Source organism: Sus scrofa, chromosome 14 (assembly GCF_054392235.1).
Source record: "Sus scrofa isolate SSC_HxYL_T2T_F1_AM1 chromosome 14, Sscrofa_HxYL_maternal_Yorkshire_Landrace_v2.0, whole genome shotgun sequence".
NCBI lineage: Eukaryota > Metazoa > Chordata > Mammalia > Artiodactyla > Suidae > Sus > Sus scrofa.
Window position 1 is genome coordinate 155,337,501 of NC_139396.1, and position 21,506 is coordinate 155,359,006.

At 45.9% G+C, this 21,506-nt stretch overlaps 2 protein-coding genes across 4 annotated transcripts in view; both read left to right on the top strand.

Moving 5' to 3' along the window:
• HMX2 (H6 family homeobox 2) overlaps positions 1-5,423 on the top strand; it is an 8,368-nt gene extending 2,945 nt beyond the window's left edge. For both annotated transcript variants that reach the window (XM_001928064.7, XM_021073588.2), the window contains exons 2-3: positions 3,106-3,374; positions 4,317-5,423. In XM_001928064.7, coding sequence (XP_001928099.1) covers positions 3,107-3,374; positions 4,317-4,870 — 822 coding nt within the window. In that variant the 5' untranslated portion in view covers position 3,106 and the 3' untranslated portion in view covers positions 4,871-5,423. The remainder of the gene's footprint in view (positions 1-3,105; positions 3,375-4,316) is intronic.
• A 3,722-nt stretch (positions 5,424-9,145) lies between these two features.
• Positions 9,146-21,301, top strand: BUB3 (BUB3 mitotic checkpoint protein). Of its 2 annotated transcripts, none has more exons than XM_005671519.4 (8): positions 9,146-9,229; positions 9,672-9,866; positions 10,616-10,685; positions 13,139-13,290; positions 15,761-15,919; positions 18,046-18,223; positions 18,471-18,687; positions 19,688-21,301. In XM_005671519.4, the coding sequence occupies exons 2-8, from the start codon at positions 9,672-9,674 to the stop codon at positions 19,701-19,703; spliced, it is 987 nt and encodes a 328-aa protein (XP_005671576.1). In that variant the 5' UTR covers positions 9,146-9,229; the 3' UTR covers positions 19,704-21,301. The 2 variants fall into 2 exon arrangements, with proteins under 2 accessions (XP_005671576.1, XP_001928080.1); XM_001928045.4 differs by having other exon boundaries at positions 20,947-21,301.
• Positions 21,302-21,506: the final 205 nt, after the last annotated feature.

Below are 21,506 nucleotides of genomic sequence, written 5' to 3' on the forward strand. Positions count from 1 at the left end.
ACGTTTGCTGACTGAATGTGTGTGGGTGCATAAGCGTGGGTGCAAACGCTTGCGCGAAGGTTAAGGCGTGTGCATCTGAGGCTGTACAGAGTGTCAGGATCGAGGAAGCGGCTGCGCACCTCTGTGTAGATCAGACTGTCCAAGCGAGCAGGTGGTGAATGAGGCCAGATGGCTCCTTTGACGTCCCTCCCAAACCAGCCCTCGGAGGGTGGTGCTGTGTGTGTGTGTGGGGGGGGGCGTCCACAAGGCTGCACGGTGTCCTACTTTAGAGTCCTCAAGCCAGGCTGCACGGGTCAGCTCCCCAGTCCCTTGCCATTCGGGGCCCAGGAGCTGCTTCTCTGAGGCCCACCCCAGATGCTTAGCTGCTGCCGCGCTTGGTCACTGCCCTGACAGAGGCCAACCCTGTGGGCCCTTGATTCCACCCAAACATCTGTCCCTGCGCAGTCCTGAATAGGGGAGGTCCTTGCAGTTTCCCCTGCAGCCTAAGCTCAATGCCAATGCCTGCCCGCTCCTCGCCCCCTTGCCCCTTCTCCCCTTCTCAAGGGCCTGGTGTCTGCAGCTGAAAGATCTTGGGCGTCTTCCTTTCTCCCCCTCTTAGTCTCAGTTTCCCTTGCACCACAGGTTTGCTGCCAGGATTAACAAATAATCGCATGATCTTAGAATATTCCAGGTTGCTAGCTAAGAAGGGTTCAACCAATGCCCTCCCCAGCGGAGGGCAGGCTCAGCTTGCCAGGCTGGCCAATTTCCTGCGGGGTGGCCTCAGGGAGACAGCGCCCACTCAGGGTGCTGGAGGTAGCCGGAGGGGTGGCGGGTGGGTGAGAGTCGGGTGTTTTCCTTCCAGGATGCCCCTTCTAGCCCCAGCCGTGCGGGAGCGCGCGGGACGGGCTGTGACGTGGCTGCGAGTCCGCGCCGCGGTCGTGCAGAGGAGGACGCCCAAATTGTATTTCAGCACCAGGTCCTTCCGGGTTAATGAGCTGACACCATGATTAAAGCTGACCATTTGTAATGTGTCTCGACCCCGTCGCCGAGCCCTGAAGAGGTTAATGCGGTGACGGAGGCCGGCACCTGCCCCTCGCCGGGCTCCCCGGGCCGTGGCTCACAGCCTCTGCGCCCCCCGCCGCCCCCTCGCCCCCTCGCCTGCCCCTGCCCCGGCTGCGCCAACGACTCCTAATCAATTAGCCCATTAACGAGCCCTTCGAGGAGTTAAGTAGGGAGAGGTTCTGCCACGGGAAGGGCTGCAGTCGGTAACTCACCGCGGCTAATGATATTATAAGCGCTTTACTCAATAACCCGGGCGCGGCGCGGGTGAGGAGGGAACTGCACCGTCATGGTGCAGAGTCTGGACATTTGTGGGGACCGATTCCAGAGTCTCCTCCCACCCTTGGCTGCATTAGGTGGGCACCCTAGGGTCAGGGCTCCTGGGATTGTATGATGGAGCAGTCCTGGGGCCCCAGACCCAAGGGGTGGGGTTGCAAGAGAGCCTTGGGGCCTTGTCTCACCTTCCGTTCCTCAAAGCTTGTTTAAACTACTGTGCCCCTCGGCTCCCCCCCCAAACGTTTTGCCCGCTCCAGGCGGGTTCCACATCCAGCAACAGCTGATCTGGGAATTAAAAGGGTGAGGGTGAGGACTTTGAAGGGGTGGTGAGGATGGGGGGGGGGGGGAAACTAGGGTTAATTGAGCGTCGAAGGCATTCTAGGCTTAGAGTTGGGCACTTTGGCCTCATACAACTTCTGGGAGTTAGTCCTTGCTTCTTGCCTCAATTTTAGGAAAGAAGAAACTGAGACTTAGAAAGTTTAGGTGCCTGTCCAAGGTCACCTAGCCATTTGAAGAGACTTTGTCTAATTCTAAAACTATGTTTAGAACCCTGTTCTCATCTCCTTCTCTTCTCCTTCCCCGGAGCAAAGAGCTTCCATTTTTTGCAGCAATTCCTGGGCTTGTAATATTTGCCTAAAAAAATGAGAACCAGGAGGGCTCAAATAGGAGGGCGAGCTTTGGGCTTTTCAGCAAAGGTTTACAAAATACCTACTATGAGCTCCTAGTGCCTCTAGGCTTTCGGGTGCTTTTTTACTCCGACCTAAGGCCTTCCTTAAAACAGTTGAAGGGGAGACGATGCTAATGAGAAGTTCATATCACTTAGAAAGGCAGTGAAACTCTGAGAAGGACTTGACTTATTCAAGTTCACGAAGCATGTAAGTGATGGTGATGGGACTTGAACCCAGATCTCTTGAAACAAGATCTAGGGCTTAGCTCCTCCTACCTGCAAGGATCTGGCAGCCTAGTTGGGCGGGTGATAGGGGTGGGTTCTGTAGGCGGGGAAGGGCAGAAGTCTGCTCCCAGGCCTCTCAGTTAAGCTCCCTGGAAGAGCCTTAGTTCCGAGGCGCATGCTCTTAACCCCCTCCCTACCCCCAGCCTCCCGCGCGGGGCGCAGCTCTCCGTGGGGTGCCAGCCCTGCTTGCCTGCCCAGGCGAGAAGAGGTGAGAGGCTTGGGGAGGGTCCTGGAGCAGTCCGTGTGAGCCCTCTTGGGGGTTCGAGGACCCGTCGACTAAGGGAGGCGAACGGCCGCTCCAGCTTTGCCCCTTGAGAGGGCCAGAGTCCGAGCGATCGGAGTCATCACACAGGCTAGGAACATGGAGTGGACATATACTGCTTTCGGTGCAAGCTATCCCTGGTTAGACACAGCAGATGCCCTCCGGGGTCTTTGCGCGCTCCGCGGAGCACCGGTGTGTGTGCTCGGTTTGGGTTTTTGAAATTTTCCGGGGCCACTCGGCGGCGCTGCCATTGGCCGCGTCCCGGTAACCTCTATGCAAATGAGGCCGCGCCACCTCCGCGCCGCCGGAGACCCGGCGAGCTAGCGGGCAAGGAAGGGGCATTCGCGCCGGGGCTGGGCGGGCGCACCCAGAGCCGGGCGGGCAGGGACCCCAGAGCAGCTGTCCGGTGCCCGCGTGTCCCTCGCACGGAGGGGACGCCTCGCCAGTCTCGCAGCCCCCTCCCCCTGGCTCCCCTCCCCGCCCCTCCCCCCCAGCCTGCCTGCCTGCCTGCACCACCTTCCATACAGATCGTCTCTAAAGGGAGTTCTTGGTTTCCTCCGATTTCTTATGAACCCAGGATGGGCAGCAAGGAAGATGCGGGCAAGGGGTGTCCGGCGGCCGGCGGCGTCTCCAGCTTCACCATTCAGTCCATCCTGGGCGGGGGCCCCTCGGAGGCGCCACGGGAGCCCGCCGGCTGGCCAGCCAGGAAGCGCAGCCTGTCCGTGTCCTCGGAGGAGGAGGAGCCGGACGACGGCTGGAAGGCACCCGCCTGCTTCTGCCCAGACCCGCACGGCCCCAAGGAGCCTGGCCCCAAGCACCACCCCCCCATCCCCTTTCCTTGCCTGGGTAAGGATCGCACGCCGCCCGGGGTCGGCCGCGAGCAAGTTCTAGGGGAGGGAAGCTGCGCCGGGGCTCTGGTGTCCGGTCCCCTCTGTCCAGAGCGGCGGCGGCGCGGGGTCCCGGGCGGAGGGGAGGAGACGCGCGCGCGGTGCTGATTCCTCCGCCCCGGGGGCGCTGGGGAAGAAACTGGGAACACAGACATCCCGCGGCGCGGTCTTGGAAAAGGTTGGGTTGGAGGGAGAGTGTACCATCGTGGGTTGGGCACAGGGCTGGCCGCACACACGGCCCTGCCCTCGGTATCCTCTTTGCACTTCGGATACTTTGCACACGAGGTCTGGAAGTCGGGTCTGAGCGGTCCTTCTGTCTCTACCCTAATCTCTCAGCGCCTTTCACCGTCTTTTTCTTCTCTCTCCCTCCCTCCCTCGACCTCTGCTTCTCTCTCCTCCTCCTCCTCCTCCTCGGAATGATTAGCACTCCAAGATGATTGACAATGGTGCCTTTCAGAGATGGTTCCTCTTTACAACATCTGACCAAGGGGAGCCCTGCGTTAGTCCTTAGTGTGATTTCCGAACAAACGGCCTGTGAAACGATGCCACCCTATAAAGTTCGGGGAACTCTTCCAGCTCAGTTACTACAAGGCAAAATCGTCTTTGAACATGATGCTAATGTTTCCCCTCCAGACACCCTCCCCCTGTTGCCACACGTCCTTTCACGAAGCTGGTAGCACAGGGACCCCAGACTCGAAGTAGCTGGGTCCCTCTCCTGTTGCTTTTCAAAAGCCAGGTGCTGGGCTTTGGGTTTCAACGAGAGGGAGGAGAGGAAGGGGTCGGGACCAAGGAAGACGGGCCCAAGGCTGCAGGCGCCAGTCAACAGCAGAGGTGGTGGTGATGGTGGGGGGTCTCTGAGGCTCCCCAACTCCATGGCCTTCCTGTCTTTCTCACTCCCCAGGTACCCCCAAGGGCAGTGGAGGCGCCGGGCCGGCGAGCTCGGAGCGCACGCCTTTTCTTTCTTCGTCGCACCCGGACTTTAAGGAAGAGAAAGAGAGGCTCTTGCCCGCGGGCTCGCCATCGCCTGGGCCCGAGCGGCCGCGGGACGGCGGCGCCGAGCGGCAGGCGGGCGCGGCCAAGAAGAAGACGCGCACGGTCTTCTCGCGCAGCCAGGTGTACCAGCTCGAGTCCACCTTCGACATGAAGCGCTACCTGAGCAGCTCGGAGCGCGCCTGCCTCGCCTCCAGCCTGCAGCTCACCGAGACCCAGGTCAAGACTTGGTTCCAGAACCGCCGCAACAAGTGGAAGCGGCAGCTCTCCGCCGAGCTGGAGGCGGCCAACATGGCGCACGCGTCGGCGCAGACTCTGGTGGGGATGCCGCTCGTGTTCCGGGACAGCTCGTTGCTGCGCGTGCCGGTGCCGCGCTCGCTCGCCTTCCCCGCGCCGCTCTACTACCCCGGCAGCAACCTCTCGGCCTTACCGCTCTACAACCTCTACAACAAGCTCGACTACTGAGGCTCCCGCCGGCCCCGCGCCGCCCGCCCGCTCCCCGCAAGCCTGGCGCGCGCGCGGGCGGCCCTCCATCCAGAGCCGGGCGGCGTGTTTCCAGAAATATTACGAAATACACCATGTGTATTCATTATCTCTTATTTATGGCCTCTGCCCTACTTTCTGTTTTGATTGTTTCTGGTAGTTATCGGCATCCTTCCAGCCAGATCATCTGCTTTTTCACCCTCAACGAACCAATACATTTTGAAAACCATTTCGGAGGGGCTGTTCTCGGGTGGTCGGTGGGAAAGGGAATTTCGGCCAGATTCACATGGATTGGTAGGGAAAAAAATTTAAAAAAAAACCCAGCAAACCAGGTACACTCCTCTCCCCATATATACACCTGTATATATGTACACGCACACGCGGCCGGCCAAGCCAGCCCTTGGAGGCTTTGACCAACTATCTCATCGCCTCTTTTCGTTTCCCTTTTCCTGAGGATGAGTAGGGGCCAAAGGGGGGAGAGTTCAGATCTGTAAATATTTTTAAAAAGAAAAAATAAAACATTTTAAGCATCGTTGCTAACTTTGGTGGAATTGATTGTCCCGCGTGCTAACGCGCACAGGGTTTTTTCTCTTTTCTGTGGAAGGGCTTGCAGGCGGGCGTCAGGAGAGGGCTGGCCCGTCCCAAGTGGACCAGGTGCGGGGATGTGTGTCAGGGGTTAAAGGTCAGGACCTTGGCGTCGCAGAGGGAGCAAGTGGACTGGAGTTGCACCCGCTTAGACTCACTGGTGCCCAGAGTCCCTACACGGACTGGGGCTCACCCGGCCGGAATTCAGGTCTGTCCCCTCTGTCCCCAAGAGGGACAGAGCGGGGCGGGAGTGGGAGGCGGGCGGAAGCAGGCCTCACTGCTGAAGCGGTTGCCTCCCAGAAGGAGCTTCTTTCCGGCACTGGGAGCGCCTTGGGGTTGGCGGCAGCAGGGCGCCTGAGACGTGGTCCAATCTGTGACATGAGCCTCCTCTCTGAGAGCACAGGACAGGTGGGTTGGCGCTACCTGGACCAGGTACAGAGCCCTCTTTGCTGGTCCTTCAGCTTGGCGCGTCAGGCTAGCAGCCGCTCACAGTTGCCAAGCCGGTGGCACAGTGGCGCGACCCACGCGGCTCGGGAACAGGGAGCCGAAAGGCGGCACTTTGGCTAAGGAGGGATGAGGCCAGAGGCAAAGAAAGTGCGAGAGGCAAAAGCTCCTCCCCACACTGTTTTGTTGTTTATGGTTTGCATTGTGGTTGGCTAAGTGGCCGGGTCGCGGGCAAGCACGTGGCGGCTGGCACTGAATGGAACCTTGGAGCGCGATCTGCGAGCCCACGGACTTCCGCGCCCCAACACCTGCTGCCGAGCCCTGGCTGGGAGGGTGCGGCACGGAGAGAACCGACGCGCGCGGGTGTCATGCAAATCGCAGTGTTAGATCGCAGCCACCGGTTCCTAAGAAAATTGCGAAAAAGATAACCTGAGTTTGAAGAAAGCTGATAGTTCGTTGTCACGTGGGGCGAGCTCCCTTGTCCTCTGGCCTCCAGCTCCAGGCTACTCCTTAGGCTGTGTAAAGGTGCCCAGCGTCAGCAGCGCGGAGGCTGGATCTCCTCGTCTAGAAGGGGAATATTTGCGTGGTAGATCTGTCTCTCTGAGCGGAGAGGCATCCAAAGGTCTGCATTTTGTGAATGTATGAAGGATAGCTGAAACCGTCTATGTGGCTTGCAGTATTACGTCTGATTCTTTTTGAGGTTTTATATATATATTTTTTCATCTCATGTTAGATTTCATAAAATTCAGTCTGTTTCAAGATGACGTCAGAAGGATGATACGCAAGAACACCTGTACCACTGCTCTTAGAGCAACTGCATTTATTTCATTTCAGCTGAGTTCAATTCAATACGTATTTACTGTGCTCTAGGACTTGGTGAGAACTATGCTAAATATTGGCTGGTCAGAGAGAGAAAACAAAAGCGACACCGGATCTGTTTTCTTCTGGTTTATTTGGTATGCATGTTTTATTTCAATGAAGTTATATCTTTCCAGATGACTCACCTTGGATTTTTCTTTTCCTCTCAAGTTACTATTTGAATGTTCCATGCAGAAATAACCACATTGCCTTCAAGGAACTACTTGTATAGAAGTGTTTCATCCATATCATTTTTGTCTGCATTTCAACAGACGACTTTTTTTTTTTTTTTTTAAAGAGACGATTTTTTTAACGGTATTGGATAGTTATATGCTTCTTGGTCTTAATTCTTTTGTAGGAAGTGGTTTCCTCTAGGCAGTTAATGGCAGAGTGACTTTTGCCTTTTTTTAGAGATGACCCATTTCCAATTTGTCATATGGTGGATATTTCACTTAAAAAAATAATCCAGAAATTAACAGTCGAAGGTTGAACCAACAGTGTGATTAGTTTCTAGGAATTTCTCGTTCTTATAGGTAACTAAGTACACACACACACACACACACACACACACACACACACACACACGGCTTTGCATTTGGATTTAAAATGATGTTTAAGACTCCATTGTGGCCAGATTTCCTATCTCAGGACTATCAATTCATTTGAATAATCAGCAAAATCATCAGCCTCCTTTCAGGGTCTAAACTGGATTTAAAAGATTGACGTTTCTTAAAACTCAAATCGAGTCCGGCTGCAACTGCATGCCCAGAGGGACCTGAATCATACACACACTGGATAATGAAATACACTTAGATTTTATTAGCGGATAATTCATGCTCAGAATCTCGAAACACTAGTAGAATTAAATAAACAACTGGGAGAGGGAACCAAATAAAATTATTTGGAGATAAAATTATTTAACCAAAATTAGAGTGGAGGCAAGGCACTGCACTTTAAAATTCTTAACCTAGCCATTAAGTTGTTGAAAGAGAACCAAGCATGAGGACTGGTGAGGAGGGAGGGCAAAGATCTGTCCTTTTGGCTGGAATATCATCAATACACTGGGCAGAAGGGTGGTTGTTGTGTGTTGACCGTGTCAAGACTCATAAAGAGAAGTGCACCTGAGTCTGTGTATTTGAATGGTTTAAGGACCAACAACACTTTTTTCTCTACCAAGGTACCTTAGAAAGTAAACACCTTAAGCTCAACAATTTCCTCCCACTTCATACGAAATCACATAGTAAAATAGTGAAAAAGACCTTATAGCATGGATTAAATTGAAAAATTTCAGTGAGCCTTTGATATTCAAGAGTAAGTCGCAGCTTCTAGTTATAAATTAAGTATTGCATTTCTTTCAGGGAGGCCAAATTATTTCTTAATACAGAAGCAACCTTCTTGATTCTTCTCTTTCTGGAAGATTCTAGAAACAGAAAATAGAGCAAACCTAACCTGGAAGTTTAGGGAGTTGTTGGGGTGGGGGGTGGATGGGGAGAAGCTTGTAGCTATCATTTCAGGACCCTACTTGAACATATGTCTAAAAGAAGCTTTTGCGCTTTAATACATTGTGAGTGTTTGTTCCCCAGTCTGTTCAACCTCCTGGACAGAGTTCCTTGAACAAACAATGGTCTGATTAATGCACATTTCCAATCTCTCACCAGGCCTGGCACACACTGGGTGCTCAATTAATGTTTGCAGAAAGATGGAATGAAGAGACAAAGAAGAGTATAAATAAGGATGAGTTTCTCTGAAGTCAGCAGATCTTACGACAGTGGTAAATGTGAGACCCTGGTTCATAGGTGGAAATTCCAGGAGAAAAAAGTAGGGAAAATACGCAATTGATTAGAGCAAATATTTCCCCATTCCAATTTTTGGTTCACTTCATGGGCATATATGTACGTCCAGTGGAAGGGAGACTAATTTAGCTCTATAAAAGTACTGACCAAAACGGGGTTATTGCGCGTGAGAAATTAACTGAGGTGGAGAGGGCGCCAAGAGTCAAACTAGAAAAAGCATCTTTCCCGCTTGCTATTCAGGAGACTACTAGGGCGTGGGCCCCCGAGGAGACTACATTTCCCAGCGTGCACATAAGGACAGGAGAGGGCGTGAGCGCTGCCTTGGCGCGATGCTCTTTGGGAATTGTAGTTTTCACTTGTCCAGGACCGGCGTGGCTGTTTCAGCCTAGTGGTGAAACGAGATCACGTGATCGGAAAGTCCGTGGTTCGCCTTTGAGCCGGAAGAGGTTGACTGGGTTGACCTACTCCCGCCTTCCGGCGGACCTATCGGCGGCCTAGAGTGAGGCGTTGGCGTTTGAAATCAGCCAATGGCAGGCATAGGCTGGAGCAGCTACTCCGCCTCCTTCGCCCGGCCCGCGAGTGCGGCGAGGGAAGCTCGGCGGCGGCGGCGGTGGCGCGCGGTGTCGAGCGGCGGCGAAGTTGCTTCTGAAGGGAGCCCAAGGTAGCGGGAAATGGTAGCCGGGCGCAGAAGTGAACTCCCCGGAAACTCCTGGGGCCTAGGGCTGGCGGAGCCGTCCTCTGGGAACCGGTTTCGCTTGTATAGCTCTTCCTTTATTGTAGGAGCATTCGGGGCGGCAGGCCTTGTTGGAGAGGCGGGCGTGCGGGAGCCCGCGGCGGGGAGGGGCGCGGCGGGCCAGACCGAAGGCTAGAGTTTGGGGTGCAGTGGCGTGAGCTTAAGAGGGGCGCGTTAGAGGGGCGGCAGTGGGTGGCGGTGAGGCCCGACCCTGGCTGGCGGGCCGGCCGAGCGCAGGCGCAGAGGCGGTGTCGCCGGCCTTCCCCAGGTCCCGCCCCCTGCTCCCCCCGCCCCCGCGACCGGGCCTTCAGCCAGTGCGGCCCCCCGGCCCCGAATTCTTGGGGACTCTCACTGAGCGCTTTTTCCGTAGATGACCGGTTCTAACGAGTTCAAGCTGAACCAGCCACCCGAGGACGGCATCTCCTCGGTGAAATTCAGCCCCAACACCTCCCAGTTCCTGTTGGTTTCTTCCTGGGACACATCCGTGCGCCTCTATGATGTGCCGGCCAACTCCATGCGGCTCAAGTACCAGCACACGGGCGCCGTCCTGGACTGCGCCTTCTACGTAGGTGTCTCCGCTCCTGCCCCCTTTTTATGTTATGAGATTCCTTTGTTAATAGCGTCCCTTTTCCAGTGTTGAGCAGGGGCTTTTGTCGTTGGAGTTATTTGTACAGCTTCACTAACTCCACTCCCTCTGCCCGAACACACATCTGCCCCAGGTACTGTTTTTTTGGTTCTCTTTTCTTTCTTTTCTTTTTTTTTTTTTTTTTTTGGCGCTGGGGACGTGCAAATGTCGGAAACTCGTTCTCCCCTTTGCTTCTAATGGAGTACCTCTGCAAACTTTCTGGGCATAATGAATTTGAAACTCAAAAGAAGACAGTAAAATTTGGCTGACTTATTAAAGGGAAGGCTTTTTAGTAACTACTAGGAATGCTTGTTTATTCTCGGTCACTGCGGTGAACAGTTCTTTCTTAATTTGATGACATAGGGTGTAGAACACTTATTTGTTCTATTTTTTGAACTTTTTTTTCTGTCTGCAATTAATGTTGAGCTTGTTGTACATCTTGAATGTAAAGGAAATAGTTGGCTGTAGAAACAGGAATTTAAAAACACTTTTTGAAGTGCTGTAAGTTTTACGAGTTCCCTTGTGGCACAGCAGGTTAAGGATCTGGCATTGTCACTCCAGCCCCTCCAATTGCTCCTGTGGCTTGGGTTCCATCCACTGCCTGGTAATTTACACATGCTGCTGGTGTGGCCCAAAAAAAATAATAATAGCTTTGTAAGTTTTGAATGATTTGAAACTTTATCTTGTAGGATCCAACGCATGCCTGGAGTGGGGGATTAGACCATCAATTAAAAATGCATGATTTGAATACCGATCAAGGTAACGTAGCCACATTTTTATCAGTTTATTGTTTTCTTGATTAGTGCTTACTTTGCTTGCTTATAAATGTTTATTTAAGAAAAGTAGTTCCTGAGTTGCTTAATTCCTAAGTAGCTTAGATACAAGTAGTAGTGACTTGAATTTAGGACTTTTTGTTTAAATCACTGTTATGATCACAAAATATTATGCATGTATTTTATCAGTAAAACTCATGATCTCCATCCGAAGTGTGTACGTGAAGTGGCACTTAAGTATTTGACCTTTTCTTGTCCTCAGAAGTGGATTGGATCCTGCAGTGGTCTACCTTTCCATAGGATTTTCTTACTGTAGGACAGTACTGATGTTTCAGAGTTCTCTTTTCAGAAGCTAATTTAGTTTACACTGAAGGAAGATAGGTTTTTAAAAATCTAACATTTTAAAATAGCCAAACTGTCAGGTACCATATTAACCCAGCTTATGTGATTGTTTTAGCATAGAATATGCTTCAGTTGCGTTTATTGAATGAATGACAAGATGAAACTCTTTCTTAGAGATGTGAAATACCCACATTTTTATGTTGACTTTGGAGCAGAATAGAGCTTGGAATGGAACCCAAATATACAGAGCTTTTTAGTTAAGAGTTGTGTGTGTGTGGGGGGGTATATGCACACATTAGACATAGATGTACTTGAAGGACAAGGCAGGCCACGAGGTATGACTTAATGAGGATGAATTGGACAGTGGGAGGATGGGCACAATATCTTGTCCAAACAAAACCTAATCACAAGAGGCTTTTATATGAAAGCCATTTTGTCATGTACTATAACTGCAGGTGTTTGGTTTTGTTTGCTAGCAGCTTATTCTACATAGTAAGTTAGCTTGCAGGTTCAGGTCTTATTTGAAAACTTGGGAGGAAAAAAAGCACTGAAAACCAAACCCAGATTTTTGATGCTAGAGACCATAATTAAGGGAGTTAGCTGTTTATTCTCAGAAGGTCATTGCTGAACTTCATGAAATAATTTTCTAGTTTAGATGATATATTTTTATTTTTAATTTAATTTTTTGCTTTTTAGGGCTGTACTTCTGGCATATGGAAGTTCCCAGGCTAGGGGTCCAGTCAGCGCTAGAGCTGCCAGCCTATGCCACAGCAACTTGGGACCTGAGCTGAATCTTTGATATACGCCCCAGCTCACCGATACGCCGGATCCCCAACCCACTGAGCGAGGCCAGGGATCAAGCCCAAATCCTCATGTATACTAGTTGGATTTGTTTTCATTGAGCCGCAGTGGGAACTCTTAGATGATTTATTTTTAAAACAAGTAGTTTTTTTCTTTTTCTTTTTTTTTTTGCTTTTTAGGACCACACCTGCGGCACATGGAGGTTCCTAGGCTGGGGTCCAATTGGAGCTACAACTGTCGGCCTGCACTACAGCCACAGCAATGCTAGATCCTTAACCCACTGAGCAAGGCCAGAGATCAAACCTGCAACCTCATGGTTCCTAGTCATATTCACTGCACCACGACGGGAACTCCCTAAACAAGTAGTTTTCGTAGTTGAGGGTCAGGACCACGTTTTTTGTTCTTTGTTGTTTCCTTAGCATGGGGGTAGATTCTGGCATGTAGTAGACATTTAGTACATGTTAGCTGAATGAATTTGAGATAGTGTGAAGAGTTGAAATTGAGAGGAAAGAAATTGTATTGGAAATTTGACTCATCATGAAAATCAAGTGGATTAATCATAAGACTCCCTGCCTGTTTTCAGATAATCCTGTTATTGCTTAAATAAGTTTCTTAGAAACACCAGCTTAATTTGATGATACATTTTATTTTTAAAATTTTTTTGCTTTTTAGGGCTGCACCTGCGGCAAATGGAAGTTCCCAGCCTGCGCCGCAGCCACAGCAACGCCGGATCTGATCTGGGTCTACAATCTGCGACGACCCACAGCAGGATCCTTTAACCCACAGAGTGAGGCTAGGGGTCGAGGCTAGGGATCCAACCTGCATCCTCATGGATACTAGTTAGGTTCATAACCAACTGAGCCATGGAGGGAACACCCGAGGTGATAAATTTTATTCAGATCTATACGACCAGAGTTCTTCACTCATTTGCTCATTCAACAGGTGTTTCTTGAGCAGCTACTATGTGTCAGAACCTGCACTAGATACAGTCAGAACTCTGGAGTTCAACAAGGTTCCTGATTTGAGGCAAGGTAGAATCAAGTGAAGGAAATAACATATGCCACCATTTCAATGTACTCTGAAATTTAAGTCAGCCTTTGGTATGTACCATGCCAGTGAATCAAGCTCTGCACTGCAGAGTGAACAGCGATGAATGGATGACTCTTTGTAGTGATGGAGACGTTCTTCTTTGTGTAGATATTTCCATCCATTTGGTGGAAGCAGATTCATTACAGCAGAATGAATGTTTCCTTCTGTTGTTCACTAGTAAGTCTCGGTGTTTGTTTTTTTCCACAGAAAACCTTGTTGGAACCCATGATGCCCCTATCAGATGTGTTGAATATTGTCCAGAAGTGAATGTGATGGTTACTGGGAGCTGGGATCAGACAGTTAAATTGTGGGATCCCAGAACCCCTTGTAATGCTGGGACCTTTTCTCAGCCTGAAAAGGTAGGCTCTTTATATTCCTAACAGGAGATACGGTCCTTGGGATGATTGGACTTGGTAAATGTTTAGTGAGTATTATGTTTAGAGGTTAGGAGTTGATGCGTCTGTTTTACAACCCAACTAAGTAGAAATATATTGATGTGAATAAAAATTAATTTTGGTATTTTGGTCAACTCTTCTCTATCGGTCGTCTTATTTGTCTTAGATAGCACTAGCTATAAACTCACTTGGGTATATTGTTAGTGCTTTAAATTCTAGGACTGAGAAGGAACTTCTCCGAGAAGTCGTTCAGCAAAGACTGTTCCTTTGCCTTTAATTGGCTTTGATGTCTTCCAGCAAGTGGGAAGGAGCATCCCTCGTTTTCACTTAAAACCATTTGAGTCATCTGTTAAGAGGGTGGAATGGATTATCATTGAAGTCTGGTAAAAAAGATGTCTTGTATTCCCTGGCTTCTACCATTTATTTATTTTTAATACTGACAGATACAGTGTGAAGGCTGTAGTGAACAAAGCTGCTTAAAACCGAAACTTCGTGTATTAGTCTAACCTTTTGATCTATGCAGTGAGAGTGTAATTGAGCATTCTCCCTGTATCCTCGTCGGACTTTATCAGGTGGTAGTTAATTTTGAAGACTGATTGTTTTAGCAGTTTAGAGGTATCTTTCACTTGACTCTTATTTCCTCAGTGTAAATATACTGTTCAGTTCCTGTTAGCCATCATTATATACTGTAGCGCATCCAAAGAGCCATTATTTTTGTCACATCACAGTCGGATCTACTCCTGGCAAGACCTTTGTTCAGAATAAAATAATTGCATTGTTTCTAGTTTTGATTTATGGTTGTATGTAACATGTTAAGAGCTGTGATAAATTGCTGACAGAATATCGTATAATGGACAGCCACACTGAATCAAGCTGCTTATTGGTTCAGCAAGGTTCATTATGTCACTTTTTTTAATACTGTCTTTGATAAATGTATATACCTAGTCAGGAGCATGACAGTGTTTTTACTTGATTTACGATCCGTGAGGACAGAAAGCACTGTTGGAAGCTTGTGTGTCACCTGTATGGTAAAGATTTAAGATAAAATTCCCATTCGGATTGTACCGTTATAAATTGATCTCTTTCTGATTCTGCGTTTTTTAAATGTCTTAGGTTAATTTTCGTTTTCCTACAAGCATCATGTTTTCTGAATAAAGAGTAGTAAACCTTCGTGTTTCTCTTATTTAAATAAGCTTGTAGTAAATCTACTGTTTGGATTTTTTTTTCCTTCCTTGTTTTTCCTTTGGTCAAGTTACTTGAATTTTAAGGCTAGATTGTAGAGACTTTCGGGTTGGTACGTTGTTAAACCTAATTTGTTTTTTTGGCTGGTGGTGTATTAACATATTAGTGATTAGTAACCATAAGGTTTAATTTCTGAATGTTAAAGAGATGTCTTATTGTGTTATGGGGCCTCTTCATTTTTTATAGTGCTTCTTCAGATTTTTAAAATATTAAATTAGATGAGAGTTGCTTATTAATGGAAAGTAATGAACAGAGCACAGTTACACACCTGAAGTCTGAATTTTAAAAAAATGATTTAACATTAGGAAAATACATTTTGCCATCATTTTCATGAATTTGTCATCTCTTATTTAGTCTCCAGATAGCATACTTGAAAATAAGTAATTTTTAAATGCTTGTTTACAGGAAATTTTGTGATTTATTATAGAGGAATTTTTTGTGGAAGTTGTTTTAATACTGAAGAAAAGGAATTGGAAAAAATAGATGCTTTAGAGGATAAAATGCTTTTTAAATTTTCCCTACAGATAATTGTCTTGAGTGTTTAGTATGACGTCAGGACACAAGCATTTGTCTTGTCATATGCCAGACCGCTATCCTTGTCTTTTAATTTTGAGTTCATATGCCACCAAAAGCAACTAAACAGCTAATTAATGATAGCTCTCTCACTCTTCCTGGAAAGGCCTGTTTATTCAGTATGACAGCTGGGAAAGTCAAGATTTTTAGAGTTACATCATGAAATCTTCCATAAGGTGGTCTTAGAAAAACAACTTTGGAAATGATTATTTTATGAAAAGCCGGAAACCCATTGAAAGGGATCTTGAGTTGATTTTATGGCTTTATTATCTCCTTTTTTGAGTATTGTTACAGTTTTATATTGTCACTAAATGAAACAACAGGGTTGTAAGACTTGTTTAGTAATTTAATTTGTATTAGTAATGAAGAGAATTGTCTTCAAATAACTAGAACGTGCATTATGTGGTACTTGGCTGAGTATTACAAATATCTTGGATTTATTATTTTGTGCTGATTTTACTTGGTTTGTGTAAGTGTAGTAGTTAAAATTTGGTATCCCTGAACTTGACCAGCTAACTTTTAATAGTTTTATATTAGTGGACTTCATTTTGGAGCGAATTTTCAGAGTCATTTTCAGGCAAGTAAATGATTTTTAGCAAGTTTTGGTCTTTCTTGAAAGGTGTACACCCTCTCAGTGTCTGGAGACCGGCTGATTGTGGGCACTGCCGGCCGCAGAGTGTTGGTGTGGGACTTGCGGAACATGGGCTACGTACAGCAGCGCCGGGAGTCCAGCCTGAAGTACCAGACTCGCTGCATACGGGCGTTTCCAAACAAGCAGGTACTGACCTCCTCCCCCTGCTTTGGAAATTAGGAGAGGATATGATCTTATGTACTGATGATTTGGTCACTGCCTTTAAAGCTTTGCTTTTGTTGAGTGGTGATTTAGAATTTGCTGTTAGATTTTCAACAGCCTTGTGTTAAAAAACAGTTTGTTAACTCAGTTTTAGAGAGAGCTTTGATGTTCAGAGAGGTTAAGTGGTTTGAATAGAGGTTTTCTGATTCTTTGGTGATCCTGGTCCAGGATGCCTGACAGGTGTTCAGAAATCAAAGAGAGTGTTGCAGATATCTTGATTTATAAAGCAGTAAATTCAAATCGAGATCTGGAAATTTAGGATTATGGCATTTGCTGTTCTCTTCTTTTTTAACCTCTTTATAACCCTAATGCTGATAGAGTTCTTTAGCCAGTCCGATAGTGGAATTTGGATTAAAAATAGTAATAATAATGCCATCGAGATTAGAGAGGCATTGTTCCTCATATAGTGACTAACTCTTAGTGACCAAGGTGGGTCACCCTTCCATCATTGCCAGATGAGATGACACTTTGTTCGAGCCCCTTTACCCTCCAAATTCTTACAAGTTCAAAGGAGATCTGGTGGTGGGGTCAGCTGCTCTGAGAATGTTACAAGGGGAAAAGGCATTAAAAACAGCAGATGCCTTTGAATCTCATGGCTGTCTTTCACTGGTTGGGAGCTTGAATCGGTTATGTGAGTTATTCTCTTAGCCCTTTATCTCAGAAGGCTAGTCTTTCAGAAGGCTCAGAAGGCTAGATCCCAGCTCTCAGGATATTGTAAATTTTCATTGAAGATAAAGAATTGCCGTTACTCGAAACTTAAAGAGATTTAAATACATGCTTAAAACATGCTTGCATTTATGAGTATTATCATGTCCTGTACCTAAATTTTTCTTGTCCGTTTATTTCTAGTTTATAATGGAAATTTAACTAGAAATAATGTTTTACTGATTTTTTTTTGTCCTATATAAGTAGTTTTTCAGGAATAAATCTTTTGTTACCTTGAAGACTTTGAAAAACTAAAGAAATAAAATATAGGTTTCATATTTATCTGCATTTCTTATTTTCTTGGCTATGCTACTTCAAAAAAGGTGAGAAAAGGTTTGAAATTATAAACCACTTTTGATCATTGCTGAAAATCTGTTTGTGTGTAAACCTGACTTGCTGTAATTAAGTGCAGGAGATAGGATGACTGAGCTGGAAGGCTGATTTTCCAGTTGATTTGCATTATTGATTCCCCCCTCCCCTCCCATAAGGAGACAGTTCTTTTTAGAGTTGTTAGAAGTGAGGAGGCATAGAGCAAAGAAAAGTATATTCCAACTTTTAGAACAAATTTGAGTCCCTTCTGGACAGGACAATGAATAAATGATACTGAAACACCTTAAAATCCTTGTTGAGGGAGGTTCCATCATGGCGCAGTGGTTAACAAATCCGACTAGGCACCATGAGGTTGCAGGTTCCATCCCTGGCCTTGCTCAGTGGGTTAACGATCTGGCATTGCCACGAGCTGTGATGTAGGTTGCAGATGCGGCTCGGATCCCGCGTTGCTGTGGCTCTGGCGTAGGCCAGCGGCTACAGCTCCGATTGGACCCCTAGCCTGGGAACCTCCACATACTGCGGGAGCGGCCCTCGAAAAGGCAAAAAGACCAAAAAAAAAAAAAAAAAAAAAATTCTTGTTGAGGTTTGACAAAATAACAACTTGTTGTGTTTTTTCCCCCCCTTTGGCCATGCCTGCAAGCAACTGAAAGTTCCTGGGCCAGGAATCAAACTTGTACCATAGCCACAGCAGTGACAAGCTGGAACCTTAACCTGCCATACACAAGGGAGTTCAATAACTAGATGTTTTTTAGTGCAATGTGCAGGGCAATGGTAGAGTGAAGAAAGCAAGCGATGGTAGCCTTATTTATTTTTAATAAAACACGTACAAGTGTTCTTAAACTTCTGGAATCATCTTAATCATGTTACTGCAGCGTAACACTCAGTTAAAACCTGGTCATATTCTCTTTCCATTTTAAAAATAATCACTTTTCTTTAGTTTGGGTTGAATTTGGGAATCCATGCCTTGTATTGGAAGCTGGATTGACCATTTTCGTCCTCTGGTTCCCTCTTGGCAGGGTTATGTATTAAGCTCCATTGAAGGCCGAGTGGCAGTTGAGTACTTGGACCCAAGCCCTGAGGTTCAGAAGAAGAAGTATGCCTTCAAGTGTCACCGACTAAAGGAAAATAACATTGAGCAGATTTACCCAGTCAATGCCATCTCCTTTCACAATATCCATAATACTTTTGCCACAGGTAGAGTATGGCATGCTAACTTCTAATTATTAAGATAGTGTCATTTTGCTTTTAACTGAACACGGCAAGTGTGTACTTGGTTAGAGTTTTAAAAAGTTGTGCTTGCTTTTTATGATAGTTAAGGGAAAAAAAATCTGGTATCGTACTCTTTGGGGAGAATGTAACTTCTGTGACCTTAAAAATTAACCGTTAAGAGAATGGTTGATTTTGTATCTGCTTTTGAGAACCGTTTTGAAATTACCTGCAGGTGGTTCTGATGGATTTGTTAATATTTGGGATCCATTTAACAAAAAGCGACTGTGCCAATTCCATCGGTACCCCACCAGCATTGCATCCCTTGCCTTCAGTAATGATGGGACCACACTTGCTATAGCATCATCTTATATGTATGAAATGGATGACACAGAACATCCCGAAGATGGTATCTTCATTCGCCAAGTGACAGATGCAGAAACAAAACCCAAGTGAGTATGCTTCACCTGTATTTGAGCCTTTTTTTTTGCATTCACCCCAGGATTTATTAATTTTTCTAAATTCATGAATAGCATTGTTGCTGCCTGCTCGATATTACAGCTGAGTGTAGGGCTGGAGTTGATTTTATCTTGTTCTCCCAAGCTTTCAATATCCGTAGGTTGATAGACGTCTGATGGATAAAATTGTGCCTAGTTGTTTTGTAGAGAAGAATGTCAAACTCTCATTCTTCTTGAATAGGCACTATTATTTGAATCTCTGGAGTTATTGCTAGCTCATTGCTTCAAAATTAAGTTGAGGAATTCAAGAATAATTTATTTTAGCAAATCCTATTTAAGATATTTAAGAATTTGAACTGCCAAAAATCTTTCCTCTCCACAGAGGTTGTTTCTTTAATATTTACACAAAATGAATGACCTTCGGGTCTTATTGGAAATTCAGAGTAATACGGCCTTGCCTGGAATGGCAGATTTCCTTAGTTTCAAAATTTTCATAAATGTCTTTGGCTCTTGCTTGTAACTCTTGACAGAGAGAAACCATTTACATTTTTTGGTACATAAGGCAAAGCTTTTTTCTTAATTATCCGCACCAGGCAGGCTTAAGGGGAAACTGAGACATGGGCACTAGTTTAACCATAAAATACCAACCCCAAGTGCCCCTGTCCTGTACCTTTTCCCGCTCTACTCAGGCCCTGGGAAGACGTCCTCAGTAAATATTTATGGAATAACTGAATGTTTTCAGGATTCTTACACTTTTCTGAATTAAAATGGTATAGCATGCCCTTGCAAAATTAGTTGAGTCCCTGAGAGGGAGCAGAGTATTAAATATTCAATATCATGTATGTATTTTTATAGATTTGCCTTTAGAGAAGACTTAGCATGTGAAGCCTGTTGGATAAAGGGCTGTGTTTGCATTTAATCTCTCACTTTTGTATCTCTTGTCCTGGCCGGCCATTTTGATCTCATGCTGTTCTTTTTTCTTTTGAACTTGTAGGTCACCATGTACTTGACAAGATTTCATTTACTTAAGTGCCATGTTGATGATAATAAAACAATTCGTACTCCCCAATGGTGGATTTATTACTATTAAACAAAGAAAACAGGGAAAATTTTAAATTTTAATATTCTAAGAACCTGAAAATAATGGAAAAGAGGTTTTTATTGTTTTTTTTTTTTTTTTCTTTTTTTTTTTAAACAAACACTTGCTTTAGTGCATGAGATGGTTTGATGGTTTGCTGCATTTAAAGGTATTTGGGCAAACAGAATTGGAGGGCAGTGACTGCACATTTGAGAATCAGTTTTGACCTTGGTGATTTTTCCATTGTGGAAACAAGTATTTGTAAATAAACATAGGTAATAAAACCCGCTTTGCATTCTTTCTGGACCTTAAATGGTAGAGAAAAAGGCTCTTGAGCCATTTGTTTCTCTTGCTGGCTATAGTTGCTAATTCTAAAGCTGCTTCAGACTGCCTCATGAGGAGGTTAATCTACAATTAAACAATATTTCCTCTTGGCCGTCCATTATTTTCTGAAGCAGATGGGTCATCATTTCCTGGGCTGTGAAACAAAGCGAGGTTAAGGTTAGACTCTGGGGAATCAGCTCGTTTTCAATCTTATTAGGGTGCAGAAGGAAAACTAATAAGAAAACCTCCTAACATCATTTTGTGACTGTAAACAATTATTTATTAGCAAACAATTGATCCCAGAAGGGCAAATTGTTTGAGTCAGTAATGAGCTGAGAAAAGACAGAGCATATCTGTGTATTTGGAAAAATAATTGTAACGTAATTGCAGTACATTTAGACAGGCATCTATTTGGACCTGTTTCTATCTCTAAATGAATTTTTGGAAACATTAATGAGGTTTACATATTTCTCTGACATTTATATAGTTCTCATGTCCATTTCAGTTGCCCAGCCGCAGCTGATTAAGGTTAAAAAGAAAAAAATTATAGTGAGAATGAGATTCATTTCAATGTAATGCCCTGAAGCAGAACATGAACTTAGCTTGGCCTATTCTAGGTAGTTCCAAGTAGTATTCTTGTTGTCACACTTTCTGGTTTTTCTTTGTATTGTTCACACATGTATGTTTCTGAACGGGACTTGGACCTTTACTGAAATTTATTTTATCCATGATGTATTTTTTAAAAATTCTTTTGATACAGAGAAAGGCCTTATTTTTCTTTTTGAAGTATTTCGGTGAAAACTGAGTGTAAGCCTGAACCCATCTTTTGAAATGTATTTTCTTCATTGCAGGTCCACCTAATCGTCTCGTGAAAGTGGTTTCTCTATGGAAAGCTTTGTTTTGCTTCCTACAAATACATGCTTATCCCCTAAGGGGTGCGTTATAGTCATTGTGGACACTTTGCTTAGTATGTGGATTTCTCTGTTTTCTGTCTTAGCAAAACTTGTCTGTGTGCCCTTTTCATCCCAACTCTGTGTAGGATGAGGAGTCTTTGTGTCCTTGTGCAGTAGTCTGAAGAATTGTGGTCCCCCCCCCCCCCCAGCAAGCCCAGTTGCTGTGTATGAGCAGCTTGAGCTCTTTTTGTAAAATAACCTAAACTTGTTATTTCCATGCTGTCTAATAAATCAGAGATTCAGAACCCTTAAATGTTGGATGTTTTTAAATGTTGGTAATTAATGTAATTTACTTCGTAAAGAGGCTTCTGTAAAGCAAAACTCCCTTCATCAAGGGCCTGGTGGGGATGACATTGTACCTCTAGGTCCACACTGCCTCATTTAATTACATCTATTCTGATGTACTTTGGGGATTCAGTCTTGGATAAAGTGATCTGTTGGAGTTCTGCCATTTCCCT